Raw genomic sequence first — 24,507 nt, forward strand, 5'->3', positions numbered from 1 at the left:
ACAGGTTAGAGGCTCCACCCATAGAAGACCTGCAGGGAAAGATTTAATTAAAGACGCATCAACAACTATAACAAAAAAAAAAAAAATCCTATAAGACACGATTTAAAAGAAACAAAACAGTTATAGTCCCTCTTTACAACACCACACAGGTTGGAAACAAATTCTTGCAAGAATAATGCTTTCTACATAATTTCTCCCGGGGATCAATAAACTTTTCTGATTCTGATTCTGAAAGTCCAGATCACAATCCACACAACGGTGTATTCTTGTATCCTTGTGAAATGTGTTGGATCTCAAATGTGGCCGGAACTCACATCTACATCAGAAGTCACATGAGATGAGAAACCGTACCTTGATTTGATTTATACATCAAAGGAAAGGTTGTACTGTCAACCAATCCTGCCTGTTTGGCTCTTGGTGTTATTACAGTTGTTGTCAGAGGTTTACATAAACTCCTCATGGGCGTGAATGTTATGGTAATTTGGGGCTTTTGATGATTTCTTTGAACTGTTTTTTTTCTTCCCCCAGGATGGAATGATTGTCCAGCATACATTTTTAATCCCTTTAAAAAAAAACAAAAATTGGGTGCACGGGCTTGAATTTACTTTGGACTTTACTCTAATCCACACAGGGTACACATGCAAGTATACATGCAGCCTCAAATATCTACATAGACTCACTTAAATCTTGAAGGTTCTACATTGTTGTTTAACTTGACATTGTGAAATTTAAGTTGGGCTGATTAACTTCTCATTAGTGACCATGACTGACTACAACTGGTGGTTTCTCTTTGCCAGCATCAACTGGAAACTACTAGAACACCAGCATCACTGTCCACAGTGAAGTGAGTTTTACTTTGCCATTGACTGAGAGGGTGCTGACCAAGAAAGAAGCCCCTAGTCCAAAATTAGCACCTTTCAACTGTCTGAAATTTTGCAGCTGCCCACTATTTGGACAAACCAAATGCCTTATAGAGAAAAGAGTTTTATGGTCAGACGAGAGAAAGATTGACCTATTTGGCAACAATGACAAGAGGTATGTTCGGGGCAGTAATTTTGAGTCTTTAAAACCTAGTAACAGTGTTAACCAGGGTGGTAGCATCATCCTCTGGGTCGTTTTCCTGCCAGTGGTACTGGTACATTGCACAAAGTGGATGAAATAATACAGATGGAGGACGATCTCCAAATTCTGTAACTTAACAGCTAGATGGTGGAAACCTGGACACAGGTGGGTGTTTCAGTAGGGCAATGATCCCAAACACAAATCAAACTGGTTTGGAATAGATACTTCTGGAATGGCCGTCCCAAAGTCCTGAACTCAACCCTACTGAAAATGTGTGGACTAAGCTCTAAAAGCGTAGTCGATAGCTACCAAAAGCATCTGGTTGAAGTGCAACTTACTAAAGGACATTTAACCAAATATTACTGGGCCTATATATACTTTTGACCCTGTGTGGATTAGAGAAAATCCAGAATAAATAAGTCTTTTTTTAAAAGTCATTAAAGATATACGCTGTACAATCATCCCTTGAAAAAAAAAATTACATTAAAATAATTTATAATTATATTTATGAAGCACTAATTTTAACTCGCAACAGCCTTAGAGGTACATACTTTTGACCTCGTGTAACCTTGGATTAGAGAAAGTTCAAAACCAATTCAAACATGTATACCTAATTTTTGTTTATTTTAAAGAAATTAAAGATGTATGCTGTACAATCATTTCACCCAGGACAATTCAAAGAGATCATGAAATTAAAGTCCATGGTGAGTGCCTGTAAACCTCTGACCTCAGCTGTATTTATTCACACTCAGGATGTCTGCATAACTCTGAGTCAGCTTCCTGTGTTTGTAATGCAATTTCCATTCTGAACTTCTGAAGAATATGACCCTGACAAATACCCTACATTTTGTAATAAACAATCAAAATAAAGCAAAATAAAACTAAAAATTTTTAAATAATTTAAAAAAAAAACTGAAATGAGATATAGAGGATGCTTCTAATGATCATGTAGCAATGACGAAGATAGCAGCAGATTAAATAGGCACTAGTGGTTTAAAAGGATCTCTAAATATAAATGTAAAGCATTAAAATAGCAATTTATCAAATTATGAGTTTTACGAGAAATAATAGCTTGTTTTCTTTTTTGTTAATCATTTGAAAGGGCCCATTTTGTTAAGTGCACACTCCAGATCAGACGGTGGCGCTAAAGCGACCAAAAGCTGTTTTTCTAACCGTCAGTAAAGTCAAAACAGAAGGAAGAAGATCAGCTAAAAGAAGAGGAGGAGGACCTACTCTTCACTGACACATTACTGCTGCTCTGCTCAGCAGGACAGCTCAGGTGAGACCTGTAAAAAACGGAACTACAAACCAACACTTGGTGGTTTGTGCTAGAGATGCTAGCTGTTGTTAGCTTTAGCCTCAGTAGCTGTTATTTTGACTCTGTCTGCGCAGAACAAGCTAGTGCTAAACCCAGTGTGTGCATGTGCAAGGTGTTCACCTGACATACTGTAACTGTACTTTTGAACCCTGCGATTATTAATGTGCTAAGTGATTAATGTATTTAGTTAACATTTGCTTAATAAGGTTGTCCGAAGTCTGGTGATATCAAGTTATTGGTTGTTGCTAGCACGTGGGTCTTAACTGGTTAAGAAGATAAAGGAAGATGCATAACTCCTACTGTTCTTATTACAATGAAATACCCTTTAATTTCCCCCTTTTTGGCTGTATGGGTGTTTATTATTGTCATGCTGGTAGTTGCATTCAGATGGACTTTAAAGGTACAGTAAGTCATTTCTTATAAGGTATTTACTGGAAAAAAAACTTGTACTCATAAATTTACATTGATTAATGTGTAATTATAAACTCCAACAAATTGATTAGTTATTTTAAACTTAGAATTAATCTATGAAAACATAGAACATAGGAGCTGGCACCAGGTTGTGGAAGCCCCCATGTTGTCCATGCATCCTGAGTACAGTGGCTGTCATGGACATCACCATATTATGTATGTGGCTAGAAACCAGCCATGTATGTGGTACACCAAGGCGAAGAGAACTCTTGGGTGTTCGCATGCTCTGTAGGCTAATTTTAATCCATGCCTGGACCTTCAGACTCAAGATATGAAGGATCGTGTGTGTGTTTTTATCATCTGAGAAGGGGTCCCCTTCAACAAGGAGCAAAGACACTTGTCCTACAGCAGCCACTGTATCTGGGATTTTGCACTTGAATTACGAGGGGTAACATAACAGAATACAATCTGCAATCTACTGACATCTTCTGTTGAGATTTTCCACAAGGTACCATTAAAGCAGGAGTCTCCAACTCCAGGCCTCGAAGGCCGGTGTCCTGCAGGTTTTAGATATAACCGTGGGTCAACACACCTGAATCACATGATTAGTTTGTTACCAGGCCTCTGGAGAACTTCAGGACATGTTGAGGAGGTCATTTAGCCATTTGAATCAGCTGTGTTGGACCAAGGACACCTCTAAAACCTGCAGGAGACCAGCCCTCGAGGCTTGGAGTTGGAGACCCCTGCTTTAAGATTTCCACAGAGAGAAGACCTGAAGAAAACACAAACTCACACTGTAGCGTGTTTGTGCTCACAAAAGCATAATTAGTATTTAATCAGTCATAATGATGATAGGAGCCTGACTTAAAAAAATAAACACAGATATTCAATTATTTGTTTTTGATGAATTATATATATTTTTTTTAAAAGCTGTAAATAAAGTAATGTTTTACATGTGAACAAAGCGACTGACCAGGATAAATTGTGCTTAATTCAGTAACTTCTCTTGCATTTGCTGTTCTTCTTCTTCCTTTTTTTTTTTTTTTGTTCTACCTGGTAGTAATTAGTACCTGGTAGCTGGTGATTGCCAAGTAATGGAGCGTGTGATGGGAGGAGGAATGCTACCGGTGGTTTTAACAAGTTTGGGAGTCGTATTGCTGTACCGGATACTTGTACGTCTCAGAAAAGGAGCTTCAGTCCAAGGTGCTGTGGTGGTCATAACTGGGGCCAGCTCTGGACTCGGGAAAGGTCAGCCTCCATTCATTCATTTCAGTTTACATGTGCAAACTCTCTAAACCATACTGCTTTAGTGCTAGTAGGCTTTTATTAAGATAATGTGCAATCTCATGCTTCAGTGTTGTTGTGCAGATGCCATCATGTAGTTGTAGTTCTTTAGCAGTTCTGGACATTGTACTGCCCGTTGGTTGTCTCGGACCGGTCTGCGTGCAGTCAATGGGAAATTAGGATTTAAACATGTATACATGTACATGAATCATTTTGTCCCATTTCAGACACTAAACACTCTTTGATAAATTCCTGGTCAGAGAGTGGATTCCTGATTTTTGTGGGAAACCACATTACAACTTTGTTGCTTTTATTTTGAAGATGAATGCTATTTCTTTACTTTACAAACACATGTTTGTGAGCGAATGCAGCTCCTCTGTAAGTCTGCCTGATCATGTGTTTCTGAGAGTTTCTAGCCCCGAAAGATGTCAGCTGACCTTTTAAAGTAGGAAAGATTGATGTGGAGTGTAGAGTTTTTAACAGGACGTAGACTGCTAAATATTTATTTACTGAAGTCAGAGGTAAAGCTGTGTGTTTAGTTTGTGGAGAGCAGATTGCTTTGTTTAAGGATTACAGATTGAATCCCCTTTGTGAGACTAAATAGACAGAGAAATACAAGAAAGTTTAGCAGTCACAGGCTCAGTAAAAGGGACTGAGTATTTGTTTGTGAACAACTGACACCTGTCAAAATCAGATAGGGGAAAAATGTGGGAGTTTTAAAGCAGATGCAAGATAAAGTGACTGAAATGAAGCCAGAAGTGAACTTGGTGTTTTTTCGCTGAATCGTACAGCAGAAGGTGTTGTGCAAGTCAGTGAACCATGGTGTTGGTGTTGTAACTAAAACCGTTAACTTCAGTTTGTTTCACTGTTGATTCACTTGATGCACTTGTAGAAACTCAAGACAGACTAGATTCCTGTAGCTGAGCAAGAAAAAATAATTCAAAATAGCAATAGCACTTTTTTAAAATAAAGTTGTCTTTTAAGTTTTGCAAAAACATGCACATTTTGTGCACAATTGTTTTGGGGAATGTTTATTATATCATGATAAAAATGTTGGCAGTTTTCTTCTATGCTTATTCCAATTTTAATTCATTTATTTAAAAGGATCAATGCAGTTTAACACAGTTCAAATATGGAGCATGAAACTGATGTGCTGCACATAAAGTTTATAGCTAATTTACAACCCCAACAAACACCATAATACACGATGCATACAAACCAAAAAAATAAATGCACATAGTGTAAAATATGGTCTAAAAAGAAAGAGAGAGATAAATGAAAATTATTTCTAAAAGTATGGTTCAACTTGATTTCAATGGGAAGTGTTCACAGGGAATAGTGATTGTCTGTTTTCACTGCATAATTGTAGCACCTGCTCTTACCAGGAGCACTTTATAAAGAGTTATTGAGCAGATTTGAGTTCAGCTTACTGGTGTGGCTCTCTGCAGCAGTCCCAGTTTCTAATGTGGCCTCTTGGGAAAATGAATTACCCACCCCTGGTTTATGCTGAGTAATCTACAACGAGAGTTTTGCATTGTAGAGTGTGCCCGGGTCTTCCACGCTGCAGGTGCACGGCTTGTGCTGTGTGGACGTGACGCAGCTCGCCTGCAGCAGGTGGTCCAAGAGCTAACAGCGAGTTCAACACAGAAGCAGGTATGTATACACACACGAGGAGTAACACAATAAAGTCTTGTCTGTCTGAACTATAGCTTTTAGTGTTTTGTTTTGCTTTGGTTATCCATCAGACACACACTCCCTGTACTGTTGTCTTCGACCTGGCTAAAACGGACACGGTGGAGAGAGCTGCAGAAGAGATTCTGAAATGTTACGGACAAGTGGACATCCTCATTAATAATGCTGGAATCAGTTACCGTGGCAATATACTAGAGACTCACATTTCAGTTCAGCGGGATGTTATGGAGACAAATTACTTTGGACCCGTTGCTCTTACACAAGGTTTGTGTAACCTTGTTGGTTTCAGCGTACCGGATGTTTTCATTTATTTTGGCTTGTGGTTGAAAGAGCCGAGCTAAATGTGAGGTTAATAAGTCATTTATGTAGAGATTTAGCTGAAGATTATCAAGAATATGAGTCAGCCCTTCCTCTTTTTTCTTTCCTCTCTCCACAGCTCTCCTGCCTTCCATGGTTCGCCAATGCAGCGGCCATATCGTAGTGATTAGCAGCGTCCAGGGGAAGATAGCCATTCCTTACCGATCAGCCTGTAAGTCGTCTTTCATTAATGCAAACAAACACAAGATGACTTTGCCAGCAGGAGGATGGTAACTAAAGCAAGACTCTGATTTGTCCCATGCTGGTCAGATGCCGCCTCAAAGCACGCCACCCAGGCCTACTTCGACTGCTTGCGCGCAGAGATCGAGCGCTACGGGATCCCAGTGACTGTGATCAGCCCCGGGTACATCCGAACCAACCTGTCGGTCAACGCCGTCACAGGAGATGGATCCAAGTATGGAGGTGAGGCAGTGAGAGGATTGGTAGGGGATGGAACAAAACAGTACCAGTAGCAGTTTTAAGAGTCGGCTGATAACAGGTGATAAATCTGAGAGTTGTTAAGGTGGTGTCGGAATGTGTGGATCTTTGATGCCAGCTGTGATTTTGCTGGGTTTTCTTTCTGAATTTCTGGCCACATGAGGAAACGACTACAAGCCAAATGGATTTTTATAATAAAAGTAAGAAGCAACATGACCCCAGTAATTTATTAGTTATAAGTTATTGTAGGGTCTTTCTTACCTTACATTAAAAAAGCACCTTGAGGCAACTGCTGTTGTGATTTGGAATTAATTGAAGTTATATGTATTCTCTTGTATCAATGATGCAACATGTCTCTTGTCTTTGCAACTACCACTCAGTATTGGACAGAACTACAGCTACGGGCTGGGACCCCAGGGACGTGGCGGGGGAAGTCCTAAAGGCTGTTCGTCAGCGAAGTAAAGATGTGGTTTTGGCCGGCCCTCTGCCCACCGCTGCAGTCTACCTCCGCACACTCTGGCCTGCGCTTTTCTTCAAGCTCATGTCCTCGCGCGCTCGCAAGGAGCAGAAACCTAAGGACGAGTGATGGTATGAACTGTTCGAGCTGGAGAGGTCTAGGATCTAAAATAAGCAAGACTTTGGAGGAAATGATGACCATGTTTTATAACATCTGTGACAGATCTGGAGTGTTTTTTAATACTATTCATTGTTTAATGTCTAATTTACATGTTGATATTGTCATGTCTGAAAGAAAAACCTTTAGCCTTCCCACCAACAACAACAAAAATCATTGGCAAAAGCTTGCAGTATCACATTTTGCAGACTGGTGAGAAGAGACTGTTTAATTTGTCAACTCAACCATAACTCGGAGACTCCTGATGCCAACAGAACAACTTAAATAAACCAAACTGTGGTAAATGGATCATGTCTGATGTTTTGGCAGAATGTCTACCCACAACTGTGTCACTTACTCTCCTTTAAAATATCTACTGTGGTTACAAAATCAACCTTTGCCAACAATTTCTCATTGAAAAATGGTGCAGCACCCAACATGTTTCTGGGTCATATTTTCCATGCAGTATGCAGAGCACATCACCGAAAGTGAGTCACTTCAGCACACGTACGTGCAGTTTTTGTTTCCAGCTAATATTCTTTGTCACTTTAAAGTGTGATCTGGATTGGAATTATGAGCGTGATTGTATTTTTGTTATCGGGAGCAGTGAGGGATTCAGTGTGGAGTCTGCAGATAAACCACTCATCCATCTCTGGAAGGGCTGACAAACCTGTCAGAAACAAGACCAAGGCCAAAGACCGAACTTTGTACAAACTGCTGTGTATCTCCCCCCCCCCACGCACACGGTGAATACAAGAAAACAGGCAGGTTTTTATAACTCTTTATACACAGAATAAAACACCTTTTACAAACTGAAAACTTTTTTTTTTCTCCTTTCTTGGATGTCACCTTAAATTAAACAAAAAAAAAAAAAAAAAAATCACTTGTCTCAGAAATATTAACAATAAATAGTCCAAATAATGATTTACATTATGTTACAAAAGCGCAGTGAATACTGGAATTTCCATTTGTACAAATACATCCTTCAATAGGATTCCTTATTAAGAATCATCTAGTGTGACAAGATCAAGCGTTTCCAAATGTCGGTCACAAATTAACACCACAGGAGCGCTTACATTTGTTAGATCGTTTTACAATCTCGTTTGTGGAATGACAAAGAGGTCTCCTAACAGTTTACACCAAACGGGTTCACACAGCTGCATAGAGATGATGCTGGTTGGTCAAATTAAATGTGAAGGCAATGAGTCTGGACTGCACACTGCATGAAGAAATGATGTCTGAATATCTGCTGTAACATGTAAGAGTCACTCAGGCTGACTTTAGTCATAGTGTTTTGTTAGCATCCACTAGTCAAAGGGAAACTAATTTTTGGGCATATAATAAAAAACAAAAATTAAAATAAATGGAGTCAACTATGGCTTTAGTGTTTCATTAAATTAAATACTTATAACCGCTTGCTCTTATGGAGTGTATTTCTACTGGGAACTTTTAATAGTACCCAGGACATTCGTAATTCTAGTTTGTCAAACAAAATGAATGTGTGGCTGCAGACAGCTCATCTGTTTGAACTAATTAGGACTGCAAGAAAGCAACAGAGCTAAGGAAAGTAAATGAGCAACATTGTTGTTAGATTTCCTTGTAATGGATGGCAACGGCGAGAGAACGCCCACCTGTTGTGTCGGCGTTATTGAAAACGACACCAAAAGTAAACAAAGACACGCCTTCCTTGCTGTTGATCTCGCAGCTTCAGATCTGGATAGGTCACCTTTAAAAACAGCGCAAGCCTGAATGTATGTTAACAGACAGGCATGCATCAGAGTGCTGTCGCTCACGTCTCACGTGCATCTTTTTGAGATGCTCGTCTCCCTTCATTAAAAGCTTTCTCTGCAATTCACGCTCACATCTACAATCCAGGAGGGAAACTCTCCATATCGCAGCTTGCGCGTGAGGAGCGTCGAAAGCGCCGAGTCAAAGGAAACTTTTTAACGCGAACATTCCTCAAGGCTTCATTCGGACGCAACAAGAATGAAGAGCTCCAGTCTTTGCACATTATGCCGTTTGTGGCTATAAGCACTGTCAGCACAGACTCTTTAAAACATTCTGATGCCACACGTTTGAAGAGGGCTTAAATATCTAAAAGGTATTCCTGTTTATGCAACGAAATCCACTATTTGAACTTGCATCTCTGCACACAGTAAAACTAACGAGTAATGAATGCAACAACAAAATAAATCCAATAACATTTTCAGCATCTGTAGAGCTACCCAAGTGGAGTCAACCAACAAGCTGCCATTTAAAATTTTTTTTTTTTTTTTTTTTTTTTTTTTAAATGTGGGTTTGAGAAATGATGAACCCGATTCCAAACACGCATGACTACAACACAATCTGTAACACCTGAACTCATAAGAGATGAGGAACAAAAAGAAAAGGAGGCCAACAGGAAAGAATGAACTTCTACGCGCCACTTTGTTTTGTTCCACTTTTGCTACTGAACTATGCCAAGCATCTCTTTCTCACCGACATTACTTTTAATAAAAATCACAGTCCAGTGGCTGTTTGCCACCAGCTGATGATCTGAACTGCACATTTTGAGAGGTCAGCCTTGAAGCCTTTAATACACACGCACACACACAGATACATTGATGCACTCACACACCGAGAGCAGGAAGAGACATGAAAGATCGCTGCAGATATTTTGTTCGGATATGGCATAGTATTTTCCTGTACATGAGGTTGTATTTTTGTAAACTCATTTGTTTTATCTAAAGTGTTTGTATTTAAAGGGAATTGTTCCTTACAGAACAGTTCAGTGAAACCAACGCAACTCGCTTTTGAACAATGGTCACGGTTGACCACCTATTATTGCACTTTTACAAACAGGCCATGGATGGCTTTGGGGGGGGGGGAATGGGGTTGGCCTTTCTCCCCAGTCTTCTTTCTCCAAACAGGGAGAAGACAGAGAGGAAACCTCTCCTTTCCTCACTTACAGTACCTCTTGTCATCACCAACATGATGCTCTAGGTGAGCAAAGTTCTGCCTTGGTCTCTTTTTAGGACCAGCCTGCTTATCGACAGGTCTGAGAACCAGACGTGGTAAAAGTTAGGGTAATTTGCAACTGCTGGCTGCAAATCAGTTTTGAATTTCTAGCAGTAGTCACTGCTTCCAGGTGTGGGCCCAGCAATTTGTGTCTCTCTCTTCCCCCCAAGTGGAAATGCCTGGAACTGGCTGTAGATTTGAGGTACAGATGACAATGGCTTGGTGGAGTCTTCCTCAGGGAGGTGGGATGGAGGGCTCAGTCACGGCGAGCTCCTGAGCCAGATCATTGAAGCGAGCGATGTAGTCTATGCTGCTCTCACTCATCATACATGCAAGCTGAGAATCCATCTGCAAGCAACACCAAAGAGCTTTCAGACTGACAACAAGGGCAAATCCAAGGAGGAGAAAAACTAAAAATAAGATTTTTCCAGACATCCCTAGAACAAAATTTCGTCACGTCAATATCTGTCAATTAAATTAAATTATTTACTGAAAAAGCAGATGTGTTAGTCCAAACACAGGAGGAAACAGTCACCGGGCTCTATTCACCTCCCAGGCAGGTTTGGGCCCCATCCCAGGAAACAGGTTTAAGCTAACAAGTCTGCGTTTGTTAACTCTGAGATGAGTCACTTACCAGGGTAACAGAAGTTGAACTAAACATGCTCACTGACAGGTTTTCTTTAACAAACTTAGAGTTTCTGTCTGCTTCATCCCCTCCTGCCACACCTGAACCAGCTAACTGACACTCCCGATTCATTTCTTCATAAAGTCGCTATCAAAGCATGCAAGAGAGCGAGAGAGAGCACTAAAAATGGAGATGTGTTCACAGACTGAGATTCAGATATTAAATGCTGTCAACATTTTAAAAGGTATGGTGTCTGAATCTCAGAGTATGACTCAACAAGTTTTTCATTGAAAATCACCTAAAAATTGGTGGATCAGCCCAGAACCTGATCTATCCAAAAGGTACCATGTGGTCCCTAACACCTAAGAAAACCGGCTCTGGGTCAGAGTCCACTTGCACAGCAGGACAGATCCACAAGGGATAAGGACCACATTTTCAGAGTGGAACAAGCCCAGATCTGGTTTTGTGTCTGTCATTTCCCAGCTCGCCCTCTCCGAATCGGTTCATGTCTTCTTACTTTTTCCTCGAGACGCTATTTAAAATGGCTCATCCTCCCCAAACTACACTGAAATATTTGAAATCTATGAAAGTGTAAACTAATTTTTATCTTGCATCCGTTTAATAAATGTAAAGATTTATCAGTAAAACTTGCCCTGTGTTTTGTCAGTTGAATGTGAAACTATTATTAAACTGACTCAGTAAAACATCTGCTGTGGCTGTAAGAGTCATAATAGTCAGATTAGAGATGGTTAAAACTGAGGAAACAAAGCAGTTTTACTGTAAATCTTATTAAGCATTTTTATGCAGTAATGGCAAAAATAATGATAGAAATGAAGTGACTTTTGTTGGAAATGCTTCCTGGAATAGGGCCCAGGATATAAATGGAGGTCATTTTTAAATGGAAAGTGATGTTTTTACATTTACGCTTAATTAATAACATATAACATGTTGGTTACTGAGATTCAGAGGATTGTGTTGTGTTTGTGGCAAGTGATGCTTCTCAGTCACAACTTTCTTTCATTTAATCAAGAAGCATTTACTTACCTCTGCCACATCAGGAAGGCCACGGGATTGAAAGGAATCATGGGAATTGCAGTCCAGGAGGCTAGGACCGAGTAGAGCAGTGCCGCTGGAGGGGCCAGTGGGGGTTAGGGTGGTCCGTCTGCCCTTATCAGGAGAGACCATGCTGGCTGGAAAGAAAATAACAGCAAAAGACTGAGTGAATGGCCTTTATGAGCCATCATCATATGGCTGTGTCAGTAATATCGGGCATTTTACAAGCAAATCTTTGTAAATGTTGACTTCACGTGTTACAAATTTAGAAGCAAACTCCTCTGTAATGTCAGTATGCAGCATTTTTAGTGGGAAGTAATGATAAAAATACATCCACTTAATATTCTATCTTTCTTGGCCTAAAATTTAACTTCTGACACACTCTTGAGAAAGGAAGCAAAATAAAAAAAACAAAACAAAGTCTTACAAAGGAGGCATCCCAGTGTGGAGTCAGACGAGTCGCTGGGGTACCACTGAGGGTCGTGGCTGGGTGAAGGGATCCAGCCTCTGGACGGGCTGAGCGAGGGAGACGAGGCCAGCAGTTTGGAGCCGTCGCTGTTGCCCAGCTTGGCTGGAGAGAGAGTGGCCTCCTCACCTGCAGTGCAGCAGGCAAACAGAAATGAGACATCAAAGATTGAACTCCGCGAGCTCAGACGTTTAGCCGCTTGGATGTCAACGTGCACTCTTTTCCACAACCTGCAGAGTACTTAATGCTGTGGAGCCACAAAGCTGACCTCAGTGGTAATTACAAAACCTTTCTAACCTACTCTCACTTTGCATTTCACTCAACAAACATCATCAAGGTTTATTTAGCAGTTTCATGTCAATATGGCTCGGGTAAGATGTCTGCACATGCACGCACCATAATGTGTGGAGTTGATGGCAAGCTCGATGATGGAGTCGCTGATCTGCGTTTGAGGTTCTCCAGGGGTTAGAGCCTCTTCGGGCGGGCCTGGGAGTGAGATATCAAGGAGCGAGGCAACGCTCGGTGGAGAGAGGAGTGAGTCTCCCCCGCCGGTGACTCCAGGAGACGGAGGTGGTACGCCATTCTGTGGAAAGAGCAATTTAATTTAGCACATCACATTTTTTTAAACCATTTATTCAAGCATAGCTGACAATTCTTTATCAAATGGTGATCAGCTACAGCTGGAAACTTCTGTCAAATGAGGTTACGCAGACTCACTGCCTTCAAGTAAACCAAGTGTTCCCTCACAAAGGCCCACTGTGAGCAAGGAAACGCCCTGATGGCGATACAAACAGCTTTATTAATCCCATCAGGGCAAACTGTTTGCAGCGGCTTGTTTTCTAACAGACAAATAAATGACACAGTATGTAAAAGGTGATCATGAATATGACAACTGTATGCAAGAATAATGTCTACAAATAAAATCTATAAAAATTACTAAAACATTTGTGAAGTCTTGTACGACAGATGCACAGTAAAAAGAAAAACATTATGCAAAACCTGGCCTACACCGCACAGATAAACAGAAATTCATTAGAGTGAGCAATAGCCTTCATTAAAGTAAGACAAATCAAAAACTGACAGAGTTTTAAATGAAACACTCCAAGATGGTAATGGGCAATATCATTTATCCTAATGCCAAATGCCAAAGGCAAGGAGACATCAAATGAAGGAGGCTTCTTGTGTGTGTGTGTGTGTGTGTGTGTGTGTGTGTGTGTGTGTGTGTGTGTGTGTGTGTGTGTGTGTGTGTGTGTGTGTGTGTGTGTGTGTGTGTGTGTGTGTGTGTCTCTCTGACCTCTGGAACATTTTGCTGGTGGAGTTGAGAGTCTGGCTCAGGATCAGCAATGGGTGTGGTGGCAAGCAGAGCGCTGTTATCCACAGTAGAAGAATCCACCTCCCGACAGGGACTGCTTGGGATGATGCCTGCAGACTTAGCTGCCAGGTCAATGGCACCTGAAAGTATTAACAGTTCAGGCAAACGAGAGATTTGTCATATCGCTCCTGATAAGCATTAACAGCAACAGTATGTGAAGAGCAGAGCAGAAAAAATGAATGGTCCAAGGTCTTCTGGAAAAATGTTTTTGCTTCTGTAGTCTGCACAAAAATACTGTCTGTCACTGATCTTCTCAGAGTTATAGATTTTTGACATAGGAATCTTACACAAATACAACTTGGACCTTAAATATGTTTTTAAGCAATTTTATAAAAGCAAAGTTTCAAAAAGAAGGACAAATTTTTCCTAAGGATCTGGTTGCTGGTGTGGGAGAAGCCCTTTACAGAGGCTACAAGTAAATAGGATGATTAATATGTAGGTTAATTTAAGTGCTTGTAGTTTTCTATAGAAATTCCCAAGTTGTTGAGCCCATAAAAACAACAATATGTAATTTCTTGCAGTATATTCGGTCTAGAGTTTATTAATATTTCAATAAAACAGAAAAATGTAGTAGTTAACAGAAGAAGTCCATACTAGAGAGCTGGCTGGCCCCCGCAGAGCTGGATGTTGCTGGGGTCGTTTTAGTTTGGGCAGAGCGAGAGGAAGGAGCTAGTCGAGGATGGATTGGCCGGAAAGATCCAGTTCCTGAAGAAGGAAACATGAAGTGAGAGAGCAGACAGTTATCAGAGGGTCTTACTGAGAAAGAAATCGTTTTTAGCTGTGATTTCATTAATGCATACTGTAAAACTATGCCCTAAACATTTCCAGCCTCAGCTGACGACATATGGTATCGTTCTGTCCTGCTATCTGAGGAGTACCTGTGGCAGAGGAGTTGGAGAGGATGGAGAAGGAGCAGACGTGTTGAGGAGTGTCTCCTGTAGTTCTGGGCAGCAGTGTTCGCTGTGGACAAGAAAGAAGTGGCCAAACAAAACACACTTATGAAAACCTGCCTTCCAACCAACCAACCAACATGTAAATGTTCACTTAAAAAAAAGAAAAAAGAAAAGAAATAGCGCAGAATTGACGAATGGATAATGATCCTGCTCTCTCACCTGAACTACAAGTGGTTTGCGAAGTTGTCTGTTCCGAGGTTTTCTCTGTCTAGAAAGGAAAAGATCTGACTGCATCTGTCAGAAAAAAAAGAAAGCACATATTAATGCTTGTTAATACATCAGTTATGTCTTTGTACAGTTGGCATAAACAAAACAAAACAAATGCATTATGCATTATTCTGGCTTACACTGATCGAGTCGAGCTGCTGTCTGAAGGCTAGCTCTGCCTCTTTGTTAGGGGAGAACATTCGGTTGTGCCGTGAGCTGTTGGGTGGCAGCGTGGTGGGTACTGCGAACACGCCGCTTTCTGATTCGCCACCTGCAGTAGAGCCCAGCAGAGAGCGAGGAAGGTTGCGCCCACCTGAACAGGATTGAAACAGATGTGGTGCCACATCAGGAAAGGCAGCTATTTGAAAACAACTTCTAAGAGGAAGCATCGATGCTGCATAATTACTTCTCGCCATTTAATAACTACAGCACTGTTGGTACAAAAATGACTTTATCACAAAAGCCTGCAGGATAGAGACATAAATACCTCCAGCATTTGGCAGCTGTAACTTGGACATGCGCACAGATGCCTGCGGCCGCCCACAGCTGGGGCTACGAGTGCCTGCAACAGGACCCTTCGCCGGAGGTGTGAGGACCTGGTTTTGCTCCTCCTGATGGGTCTTGAGGGGTGATGTGGCTGTTGAGCAGAGTTCTGGAGCCTGAAGGAAAAGGCACATGATATGCTCCACTCGACATTTCTAAATAACACTTTCACTCGTTTTTAAAGGGGAAAAAAAAGAAAAAAAAAAGTGTGGTGTTCATAGTACATAACCAAGTATTTCATCAGCTGGCTTTGTACCGAATATACACTCTTCACACTGCTGCGTCTTAAAAATGTTTAATTTTAAACCTTAATGCCACTGATAATTACACATCTTTAATCTTTTGCCCATGGAAAACAGGTTCAACTTGTAATTTTAAACAACACATCAGGCCACAATCTTGGAAGAAAGAAAAGGGAAAACTTACCAGAGGTTTGGGGTTGACTTCAGTGGAAACCAGCTTGAGTAAGCAGCGCAAAACTCGATTCGTCCTGTCAGGCTTTGGTTGCACTGAGGCTTGTCCATCTTCCGAGTTGCTGGGAGGAGCTGCGACCGGCTGCCACTCGTACTCCAGCTGCAGCTTGCCTGGCTTCCCAAACATCAGGTACAGCTCGGCCAGGGTGACGTTCTCTGCATCACGGGCACTCCAACCTTCCTCTCTGATTTGCTCAACGACCCGTTCTTTGGTCGTTGGTGGGGAAGCTTGCAACACGGCTTCGTCTGAGCCAGTCACTGGAGGTTTGGCTGAAGGAGGCTGGTTGGCCTCCGAGGAAGACACGCTGGTGCTCTGCTCCTCTTTGTACTGCTCAGCGGAGCCATCGGCACCACTACATGACCTGTCCGTGCTTTTGGTCATGGCTAAACCACCACTGACCTCAATTCCAGTGCAGGCCTTTCCTGGATCAGAAGATCCCATCCCATCTCCCTCTTCTCTGACAGTCTGCTGAGAGGAAACTGGGACACAAGGGGACTGAAGTCTCTTCTCCTCTACCTTTGCAGAACTGTCTGCTGATGGATCAGGGTTGGGGGTTTCAGTTCGACGAGCATCACCCATTATAGTCAGTGAAGCACCAGCAACAGCAGCGCTTCCCCGCCCAGATTTGCTGCCAGTTCGAGGCTGTGGAGCTGCATGGATGCCCAGGATCTGGGCAGCTGGCAACTCCTTGGCACTAGGCCGGTTCTTGCCACTCTCAATCCAATGGACAGTGCAGGAGGCTTTGGAGTGAACCACACGTGCCACCCCAGGCAGTGTGGTTAATGTGCAGCTCTCAGCTGGAAAAAGAAAAAGTTCTTCCTTCTGAGTTATGCTGGGAGAGCCTGTGCTGGTCTGGTTGCCTTCTAGAGCCTCTCTCTCCATGAGACTCTTAAGCTGAGTTTTCAAAGTTAAGGACCAGTTTATAATCGACACAAGCTGGTATATGCCCCAGAAAGCAGCATGTTAGAGCAGTACATTTTTAATATGTACACTAGGAATGAAAAACACTCCGAAGAGTATTGCATACATATTGCACTGTAATGTTTTTTTAAACAGGATACAATCCGCTGGTCATGATAAGCCCACTTCTGTTTCAGATACTCTATGAGGCTGGAGACTTTCCTGTGGAGCTCCACCACCATCCTGAGAAAAGACAGTAAACATTTGATGTCAGCCTTACAAAACACAACACTACCAGGTCTAATACGTCTGAACTAAACTACTTCTACATTTTACACTTAGACTACTGTGGATCAAATTTAATATAGTTTTCTAAAACCGAAATAATCCTGTGTGGGAAAAATCAAAACACCAACTACACGCTTCAAAAATAACTAAAATTAAACAGAAATATTCATTAATGTCTAGTTTTACTACATTTGTTTTGTCACGTTTGGAATGATCTCTCTCTGACTCTTGGGTATGTTATGTTTTTGAAAATATATTCTGGTTCTTATCCATGCCAGACCTGAGGCGAGGGTTGTGGGCAAGACTCTGAACTCGGGCCCAGGAGTGGTTACTGCGTGGCTGGAGCTCCACTGCCACCTTCAAGGGCAGACGCACCGGCTTCTGGTCCTCTTCATCACTCACTCCTGCAGGACACAAAATTACACCATTGCTGAGTAAGAGCCAAGGAGGGAGGGAGGGAGAGGCTGTCTTCAAAGAAGGGGTAGGGTCCTTTTGAAGAGCAGGAACAGGCAGACAGTGAGTGGGATTTTGTGACAGTATGCTGTAGGAAAAAATAAAGCCACAACTGGAACCTGAGGGTAGATTCAGCCACTATATGAAAAGCCCAAAACCTGTAAAGTCAACTATGCTCTCTCACTTAACCAACCAAGACAAAATGAAAAGGCAGTCATCAATCTCAGTGGCATCCATTCACAGATTTACAAACAACAATGACAAGAGAGTCTTTTTCTACCCTTGATTAAAGCAAATATTTTCAGTAAGTGTGATGAGTGGGTGTTATTGAGCAGAGGGGTTGATGACAGCTGGTCAGAACAGTCATCTCCTTCATCTTCCTTACTTGGCACCCAAAGTTACCATGGAAACACCACCAGCCCACTTGATGCCATTGTTTTTGTCAAAGCCCCGCCCCCGTGAACCCCCCAGTCTCACCATCAGTGAGGTTTTCGGTGCTTGTTCTGTATGTAATGAGTGTGCTGCAGGCTCATACTCACCATCTGGATCACAAAGTTTCTTCAACGCTCGGCACATTGGAGCTTTGATCCGCAGGTTCCTCCCCTTAGAGCGCACGGTGGTGGCCCTGGTGGAACAGAAGACGTTTAAAAAAAAAAAAAAATCTTTATTCATATATGTTGTAAGCTCTAAATCTTGCCGTGTCACAGAGAAAGCATCTGACTACATGCTGTCACTCAGCCCTCAGATTTCTTTTTCATACTAGCAAAGTGCTAATCTGCATCTTTCCAAATGTGATCTAGTGCATCAGTTTAACATCTCACAGTCCCAGATGTGTGCATGTAAACCCACTAGCCAACGCTTCTGCCACAGACTTACCCTTGCTGGATGAGTTCGTTCAGCTTTGCCACATTCTTATCATCCATCACTGTCAAAGACAAAACACGAGACAGCTAGTTAAGACATGCTCCTCAGGGGCAACTGCCCCGAGCCACAGGGATCATCTGGAGTTTAATCACATCCCCTGTGCCCACAACCAGCAGAACCAACAGCAAAACACACGCAGTCAACATTGCATCTAAGCACTTTCACAGCCCTCACTTACATCCTCCAACTTTTTTGCGAAGCTCGGCGTAGCAGATGAGGCCGTACAGTTCTTGAGAAGATTTCTTTAACACCCTGGAGTACACTGAGAAGGAAAGGAAGCGTAAGTCACAACACTGGTGGAGGCCTGTGCATGGTACATAAAGATAACATGACGGTAACACTGGGTGCTTTTTGTAGGGGAAAAGAGCTCCAGCTTATCTGGTGAGCTTCTTTAACATATGTTTTGCTTGCTAAAAAACAAAAATGTCACTGTGGGTTCTGTTGTAGGAAAAAAAAAAAAAAGTCTATGTGGCTGTTTAACAGCATCTCTTCTTTACTTCTCATCCAGTGTCTGTAGTAATTAGCATAACCGAAACAACTAAACACAAACCTAAAATAAACCAATTAAGATCAGCCTAAGAGATCACCTTGTTGTATGAATTGAACAAATTTTTACAAGGTGTCATTCGATAAAGTCAGCATCATTACAGTGTACAAACTTCATATTTGGGTATCAAAAATTCCAAGGTAAATTTAATTTATTCACCCCAAATGTTTTCTGTGTTTAACAAAAAAAGAAAAGAAAAAAAAAAAGAGCAACTCACCATTAGCGAAGTCGATGTGTTTGGAGATCTTGTGCCAAGTTCGGTAGTAAAAGTGGCGGACCTGCTCCTTGTTCTTCACCATGTTTGCTGGCTTGCCTCTCTTCTTGTACTTCATTGCAATGTTGTTCTGGATGGCCTCAAAATCCTTCCCGTGCTGGGAGCAAAGGAGGGCAATTGTGAATCTACGATGTCAAAAGATCTACACATGGAAACATTTTAACTTGGTAAAAGGTTGTTGCACGCTTTACCTCATAAAGACCCTCAAAAAAGCTGTTTTTGTCCTCGGCGCTCCAGGATTCCCACTGCCTACGGGCTCTTTTCTGGTTACCAGCTTGTTCTTCCTTCTCTGTAGACCCTTGGCCCTTGGAGGTCTTGGATACTCCCCCCGTGGAGCTGACCACAGGCCCAGACTGTCCCACCACACCCTGGGAAGAGGAGCCATTCTCTGCCCCTGTTTTAACACAGAAACATTCAGAGGAAAGGCACAACTTAAATATCAGCTCACCACCCTGGCTGTTTTGTATGACATAACGAAAAAATGTTGATCTGAGGTGTGTGGTTTGCGAGATGTTAAAATACATGCACACAAAGCCACCCACTGCCATTACAGCGCACAGAACCTGCAGAGCTTCCCTCTCTGTGGTTAAGCTCTGGCAAGGAGACAGGAAAAGCAATCAGTCCCTATGGTCAGGTCTACATTACACAGTTCCAAAACCAACTCATGGTGGGCTCCACTGGCCAAGTTTTCTGGCCCAGCACCGAGCACAACGCCAGGAGACATTAGCAGGAGCACCCAGAGAGTTGCTGTTGCAGTACTGTGCTACGTTAAGCACTTTTTTTCTTTTCTTTTTTTTTCTCCTTTTTTATCCCAAATGGGTGTTCATTTACAAACAAGCATGTGACTGGCTCACAGACAATAACCTAGATGTGTCGCCTTCAAAATAGAAGTGCACCGATATAGCATCACATAAAAATAAGTGAGGCTTTCTTGGTCAGACGGTCAAACGTTTGTGCTCAATCTAAATATAGTTTCTGAGACAGAGGTTTTCTGTTTCAAACAACAAAAATCCACCAGTCATACCTGTCAAAGGACACACAAGTAAATAATATTGTTTCTGATCTGATCAATGGCTGTTGTTTTGTGGACAAAGCTATTTTAAAATGAAAAATGTACAAATTAAAATCACAGATGTATAATGTACTGAAATATTTTCCCAAATAAATTCCACTTTTCAATGAGGAACACACAGATTTCCAGGTGGCATAGCCTCATTCACAAACTCAAAAAGACACCACCTCACCAAGTCTCAGCCCCACCCCAAAGCTGTCTGTACCTCCAGAGGGACAGGTAGTATGGAAACCCAGGAGGTAATGCCTTGTCTGCATAGATAAACTGACACCAACCAGCTCACACTTAGCAAATACTATTAGTGATTGGTAGCCTACAAGGGAATCCTTCATTGTGTTTAAAAGTCATCCTGAAAGCCTTAAGTCATCTCTAGCTTTGATTCATTGTTTAGAAAGTTCCTGATATCGGTCACCCTTTGAGTTATTACAGAGACTCATTCAGATTATTTGCAAAACCAAAACTAAATAATGGCAAATAAATTACAACCTCTGTTTTACTGGTATTTGTTGTAAACTAGGGGGGGCAATAAAAGAATTCTGAAAAACAAAGGTAGCCTAGGCTACATCTGTGGATCAATGAAATGATTGGCTGAAAACTGCAACACCATTCTTGTCCAATTTCCTATATAGTCCCCCCCAAAAAATAAGAAGAAAAAAGACAAAAGAACTGTAAGCAACCCTGTGCAGCAATGTCCCTTTCCTGTCCTGATATAAGGTCCATTTTAAGCCTGTGATTTATTCCTCCTATGCTGATAACAAAACTGTGCCTTTATTGTTATTGCTTCCAGTTTCCAAGAAACTGCAACTGAAAACAATCAAGTGACATCTTAATTAAAATCTAACTTCTGGCTTCTCCTGTTTTTTGCTTCTTTTTTTTCCGCAGAAGTGGTGTACAGGATGGTGTTACAACATGGGCTGGAGCAGCCAAAAAATGTACCCAGTGTACAACCCAGCAAGTGGCCCACGGGGGATACACGGCAACACAACGGCATCACAGTACAGCGCCGTGACAGTAAAAAACTAAAACTCACAGCAGACGCCCCCAATCTCTGCTGATCCCACCTGTACACACTCTTTCCCGAGCTGGTCACTCACTTACCTTTCGATTTTGCCCCGCCATGTCCATTGATGGAGGAGCCGATTGAATCCTTCCGTATCCGTTTGCTCGGAGGTCGAACGCTTGATCGGAGAAAATGATGCTGGTCGGGGCCCGGAGGGCCGGGCTCAGCTGATGTCTGAGGAAGCTGGGTCGAGCCTGGCCCGGTTCGGTTCGGAGCAGAAGCAGGAAGGACCGGGGCTGAACCGGAGCTGAGACCCGTGGCTGATGGATTAAGAATTTCCACTCCGTCCTCTCCCTTTGTACTGCGCTCCTCGCTCGCCTGCTCTCCGCTCTCCTCCTCGTCGCAACCGTCGGGCTTTCTGGACGGATTCCTCCTCCCATCGACACCGATCCCCTCCCTGGAGCCCGGTGTCATGCTGCCACAACACAATTACACAAAATTTGTCACATTAGGAGCAAAGCGATGTGCAAAATTAACTTCTAAAGACGACGTTCACTGTCTCTCAACATGGCCGCCGCTGTTTGTTTCAAATCCCCTCTTCAGTCCCGTCAAAACAACACCAAATATATGCATTTCATGCCTTGAGATAAATTAGATTTAACAGCTGAAGCAGTTAGGAGACTGGCGGCGATGCTTTTCCGAGTAGCTTTCCGCTCTAATGGCCAATAATAACGATTTAATTTAAACTGAATTCAAAAGCGAGCGCTTTTCAGTTTAGCGCCCTGCAGAAACGACAACGAAAACCCCCTCGGTGCCTTCGACCTCTAAATAAAGTGTTTATTTCAAACCTAATTTTACCCATTTTGGTGCTCCTCTGTAGTGGACGATGTCTTCTTTCTCTTCACCATGGGTCCGAACGGTTAGACTGGCAATTAGTGGTCAAATTGAGCATAATAAAGCCGAGAGCGATCGCTCCGCTTTTATGCCCTCTCCTTGCTCCTGATTCGACTGAGCTGAACTCTCTGCGCAGTTCAACTGTCTCTTCTATCAGCAACAACATTACTCAATGCTTTCCATGCAACGAGACATAAATGACACAAAACCAGCCGCAAATACGAGATATTTAACTGCATTTTGATGGATAATAATTTACAAAAAGCCCGTGTCGGTTGAGCTCATTTGAATTGATATAAGCAGGGATAGTTTTATTAAGCTGTGAGTGGACTTCGCTTCACACTACGTCACCATAAGCAGAAATTGTGCCTGCAAAAGAAATTATTTTATGCTCAAACCTTTGCGATGACAATTTTATTAATTGCCAGCAATACTACAGCCCCTCATAAATACACACGACGATGGTACATGAGGAAAATCAGGACGTGGCTTTAAGTACACGTTGAGTAGAAGGAGTAGAAGGAGCTGGAGGAGTAGAAGGGGTGCTGCACTTGTGTTAAAATGTGTAAACACTGCAGAGTTTCTTATCCAATGTGCTCTACTGTTTTTCCACAACTTCATTTTATGCTTGCTGAATAATCAGGAGAGGGGGTGTCCAGTGCATAAGGATGACAAAAAAAAAAATCAGACTTGGGCAGCTTTAGTATGGGGAAACATAACGAATGTCTTCTTTTTCCACACAGCATTTAAATCTCTCAGTTGGTGCCAGCATACAGCTGATTCTCAGGCAATTCTGGGACAAAATGAGATGAATGAATAATCTATGAAAGCCTTAGATAATTGCTTCGGCTATTTAATGTTTAACTTGAGCTTAATTAGATCTTTAAGCTTGAAGTGATGGACAGGTATAGCTGTCACTTATTCTGTTTTATCATATTGTTTCAGTGCAATCTGAGTTGACTCTAACACACTTACACTGAAACGCCGCGGTTCTTTTATTACTTCACTAAATTACATTATTCGTGTCCCACAGCAATATTACATTAAAAACGACTTAGCGGTTGTAAAAGTCTCATCACGAGTATAATATTATATCAGAAGCTTCACGTGTATTTGGAAGCGCAGTGGTGTAATAGTTTGAGGTGTTTACAAGCAGTTGCTAGTAAGTAGATGTAGTAAAATATATTAAATGCAGTCAAATATTTCTTCCGTGCATAGCCCGCTACTATGCCCAGCATGGCTGCTGTTGTTGGCTAGCTAACATTAACAGTATAACAAGCCAAACAAGATTTTACGTTATAAAACTGCTCCAAGCATAACGGCTATTTTGTACAGAGTCCAAAACAGGTTGTTAAATTGGTAAATGTTACTGAGCTTACCTAAAGCAGAAGGTTGCTGGTAGTATTCCCAAACGAGAAACAGTTTAGCATTGCTAGCTGACGGTAGACCTCCAGCTTGCTACCGATGACAGCTCCAGCGGCTCCGTTGTCAGCGCGCGCAGACACGCCCATTACTATACAAAAACAAAGACTGTGATTGGCTATAAAAACACGAGGTCGGTGGTTAAAGTTTGATTGACAGAAACCTCCGCCAACTGTTAGTGGAAGAGTTAACAACGGATGACCAATTGTCTTTCTCTTCCTGTCACGTCTCGCCAAGTTTACCGACTAGTACACTAAACATTTTAAGCGACTCTGAGTGATATATAATTTAACCTTTTTGTTTAGCTATCAAATTTTTTGGTTTTAACAATAGTGGATCACTGCAATTAACATTTCTGGTCCTGTAAAACAAGTTCCGCCCTGAAAATGATTGACATTTTGACGAACAATTCAGTAGGCGGAACTCAGAGGATGCGCTTGAATTTTATATGGGAGTATAAAAAAACCCCACATGTCTAAGAAGAACTGAAACAAAACATTAACTGTGTTGAGCACTACGTTTTGAGTTGGTGTCATCATCTCAGACTCAGCTGTTTAAGAATAAAACAAGCGCACACATGGAAATCAGTCCAGGTCTACCACTAAGTCCATGTCTAAAGGGTTTTTAAGAGGCTCACAAGGCGAAACTTTCCCGCTTTTGTAGAAGATGTGTATAACTTATTACAATAATTAAACAGCCGTGTAAATCATATTTAAACAAGAAAACTATAGCCTCAGTGATGTTGTGGGAACAATGCACAGTTGCTTCTCCAAAGCCTTTCACTTGTAATGGGAGTCTGGATGCAGTGAAACAAGCGCACCTCAGCTTGGCAGAGGACCAGTTATATTCCTCTGTGTCATAGTTGGGT

At 42.0% G+C, this 24,507-nt stretch overlaps 2 protein-coding genes across 4 annotated transcripts; one reads left to right on the forward strand and one right to left on the reverse strand.

Moving 5' to 3' along the window:
* The first annotated feature begins 2,185 nt into the window (after positions 1-2,185).
* dhrs7b (dehydrogenase/reductase (SDR family) member 7B) lies at positions 2,186-7,484 on the forward strand. 2 transcript variants are annotated; one of them, XM_031732655.2, is made up of 7 exons: positions 2,186-2,341; positions 3,852-4,039; positions 5,616-5,728; positions 5,821-6,031; positions 6,204-6,296; positions 6,395-6,547; positions 6,943-7,484. In XM_031732655.2, exons 2-7 carry the CDS (start codon positions 3,886-3,888, stop codon positions 7,146-7,148), a joined length of 930 nt encoding a protein of 309 aa, XP_031588515.1. In that variant the 5' UTR covers positions 2,186-2,341; positions 3,852-3,885; the 3' UTR covers positions 7,149-7,484. The 2 variants fall into 2 exon arrangements, with proteins under 2 accessions (XP_031588515.1, XP_031588516.1); XM_031732656.2 differs by having other exon boundaries at positions 2,247-2,341; positions 3,865-4,039.
* Positions 7,485-7,940: 456 nt separating this feature from the next.
* On the reverse strand, positions 7,941-23,726 carry cramp1 (cramped chromatin regulator homolog 1). Of its 2 annotated transcripts, none has more exons than XM_031732654.2 (20): positions 23,597-23,726; positions 21,422-21,798; positions 19,443-19,645; positions 19,195-19,348; positions 18,609-18,692; positions 18,383-18,431; positions 18,046-18,131; positions 17,334-17,457; positions 16,927-17,008; positions 15,818-16,759; positions 15,336-15,507; positions 14,989-15,161; positions 14,801-14,875; positions 14,567-14,648; positions 14,283-14,393; positions 13,611-13,768; positions 12,713-12,899; positions 12,278-12,445; positions 11,842-11,987; positions 7,941-10,520 (listed from the first exon to the last, which is right to left on the reverse strand). In XM_031732654.2, the coding sequence occupies exons 2-20, from the start codon at positions 21,795-21,797 to the stop codon at positions 10,407-10,409; spliced, it is 3,486 nt and encodes a 1,161-aa protein (XP_031588514.1). In that variant the 5' UTR covers position 21,798; positions 23,597-23,726; the 3' UTR covers positions 7,941-10,406. The 2 variants fall into 2 exon arrangements, with proteins under 2 accessions (XP_031588514.1, XP_031588513.1); XM_031732653.2 differs by lacking the exon at positions 23,597-23,726 and adding an exon at positions 22,182-22,339.
* Between the last annotated feature and the right edge of the window lie 781 nt (positions 23,727-24,507).

Source organism: Oreochromis aureus, linkage group 4 (assembly GCF_013358895.1).
Source record: "Oreochromis aureus strain Israel breed Guangdong linkage group 4, ZZ_aureus, whole genome shotgun sequence".
NCBI lineage: Eukaryota > Metazoa > Chordata > Actinopteri > Cichliformes > Cichlidae > Oreochromis > Oreochromis aureus.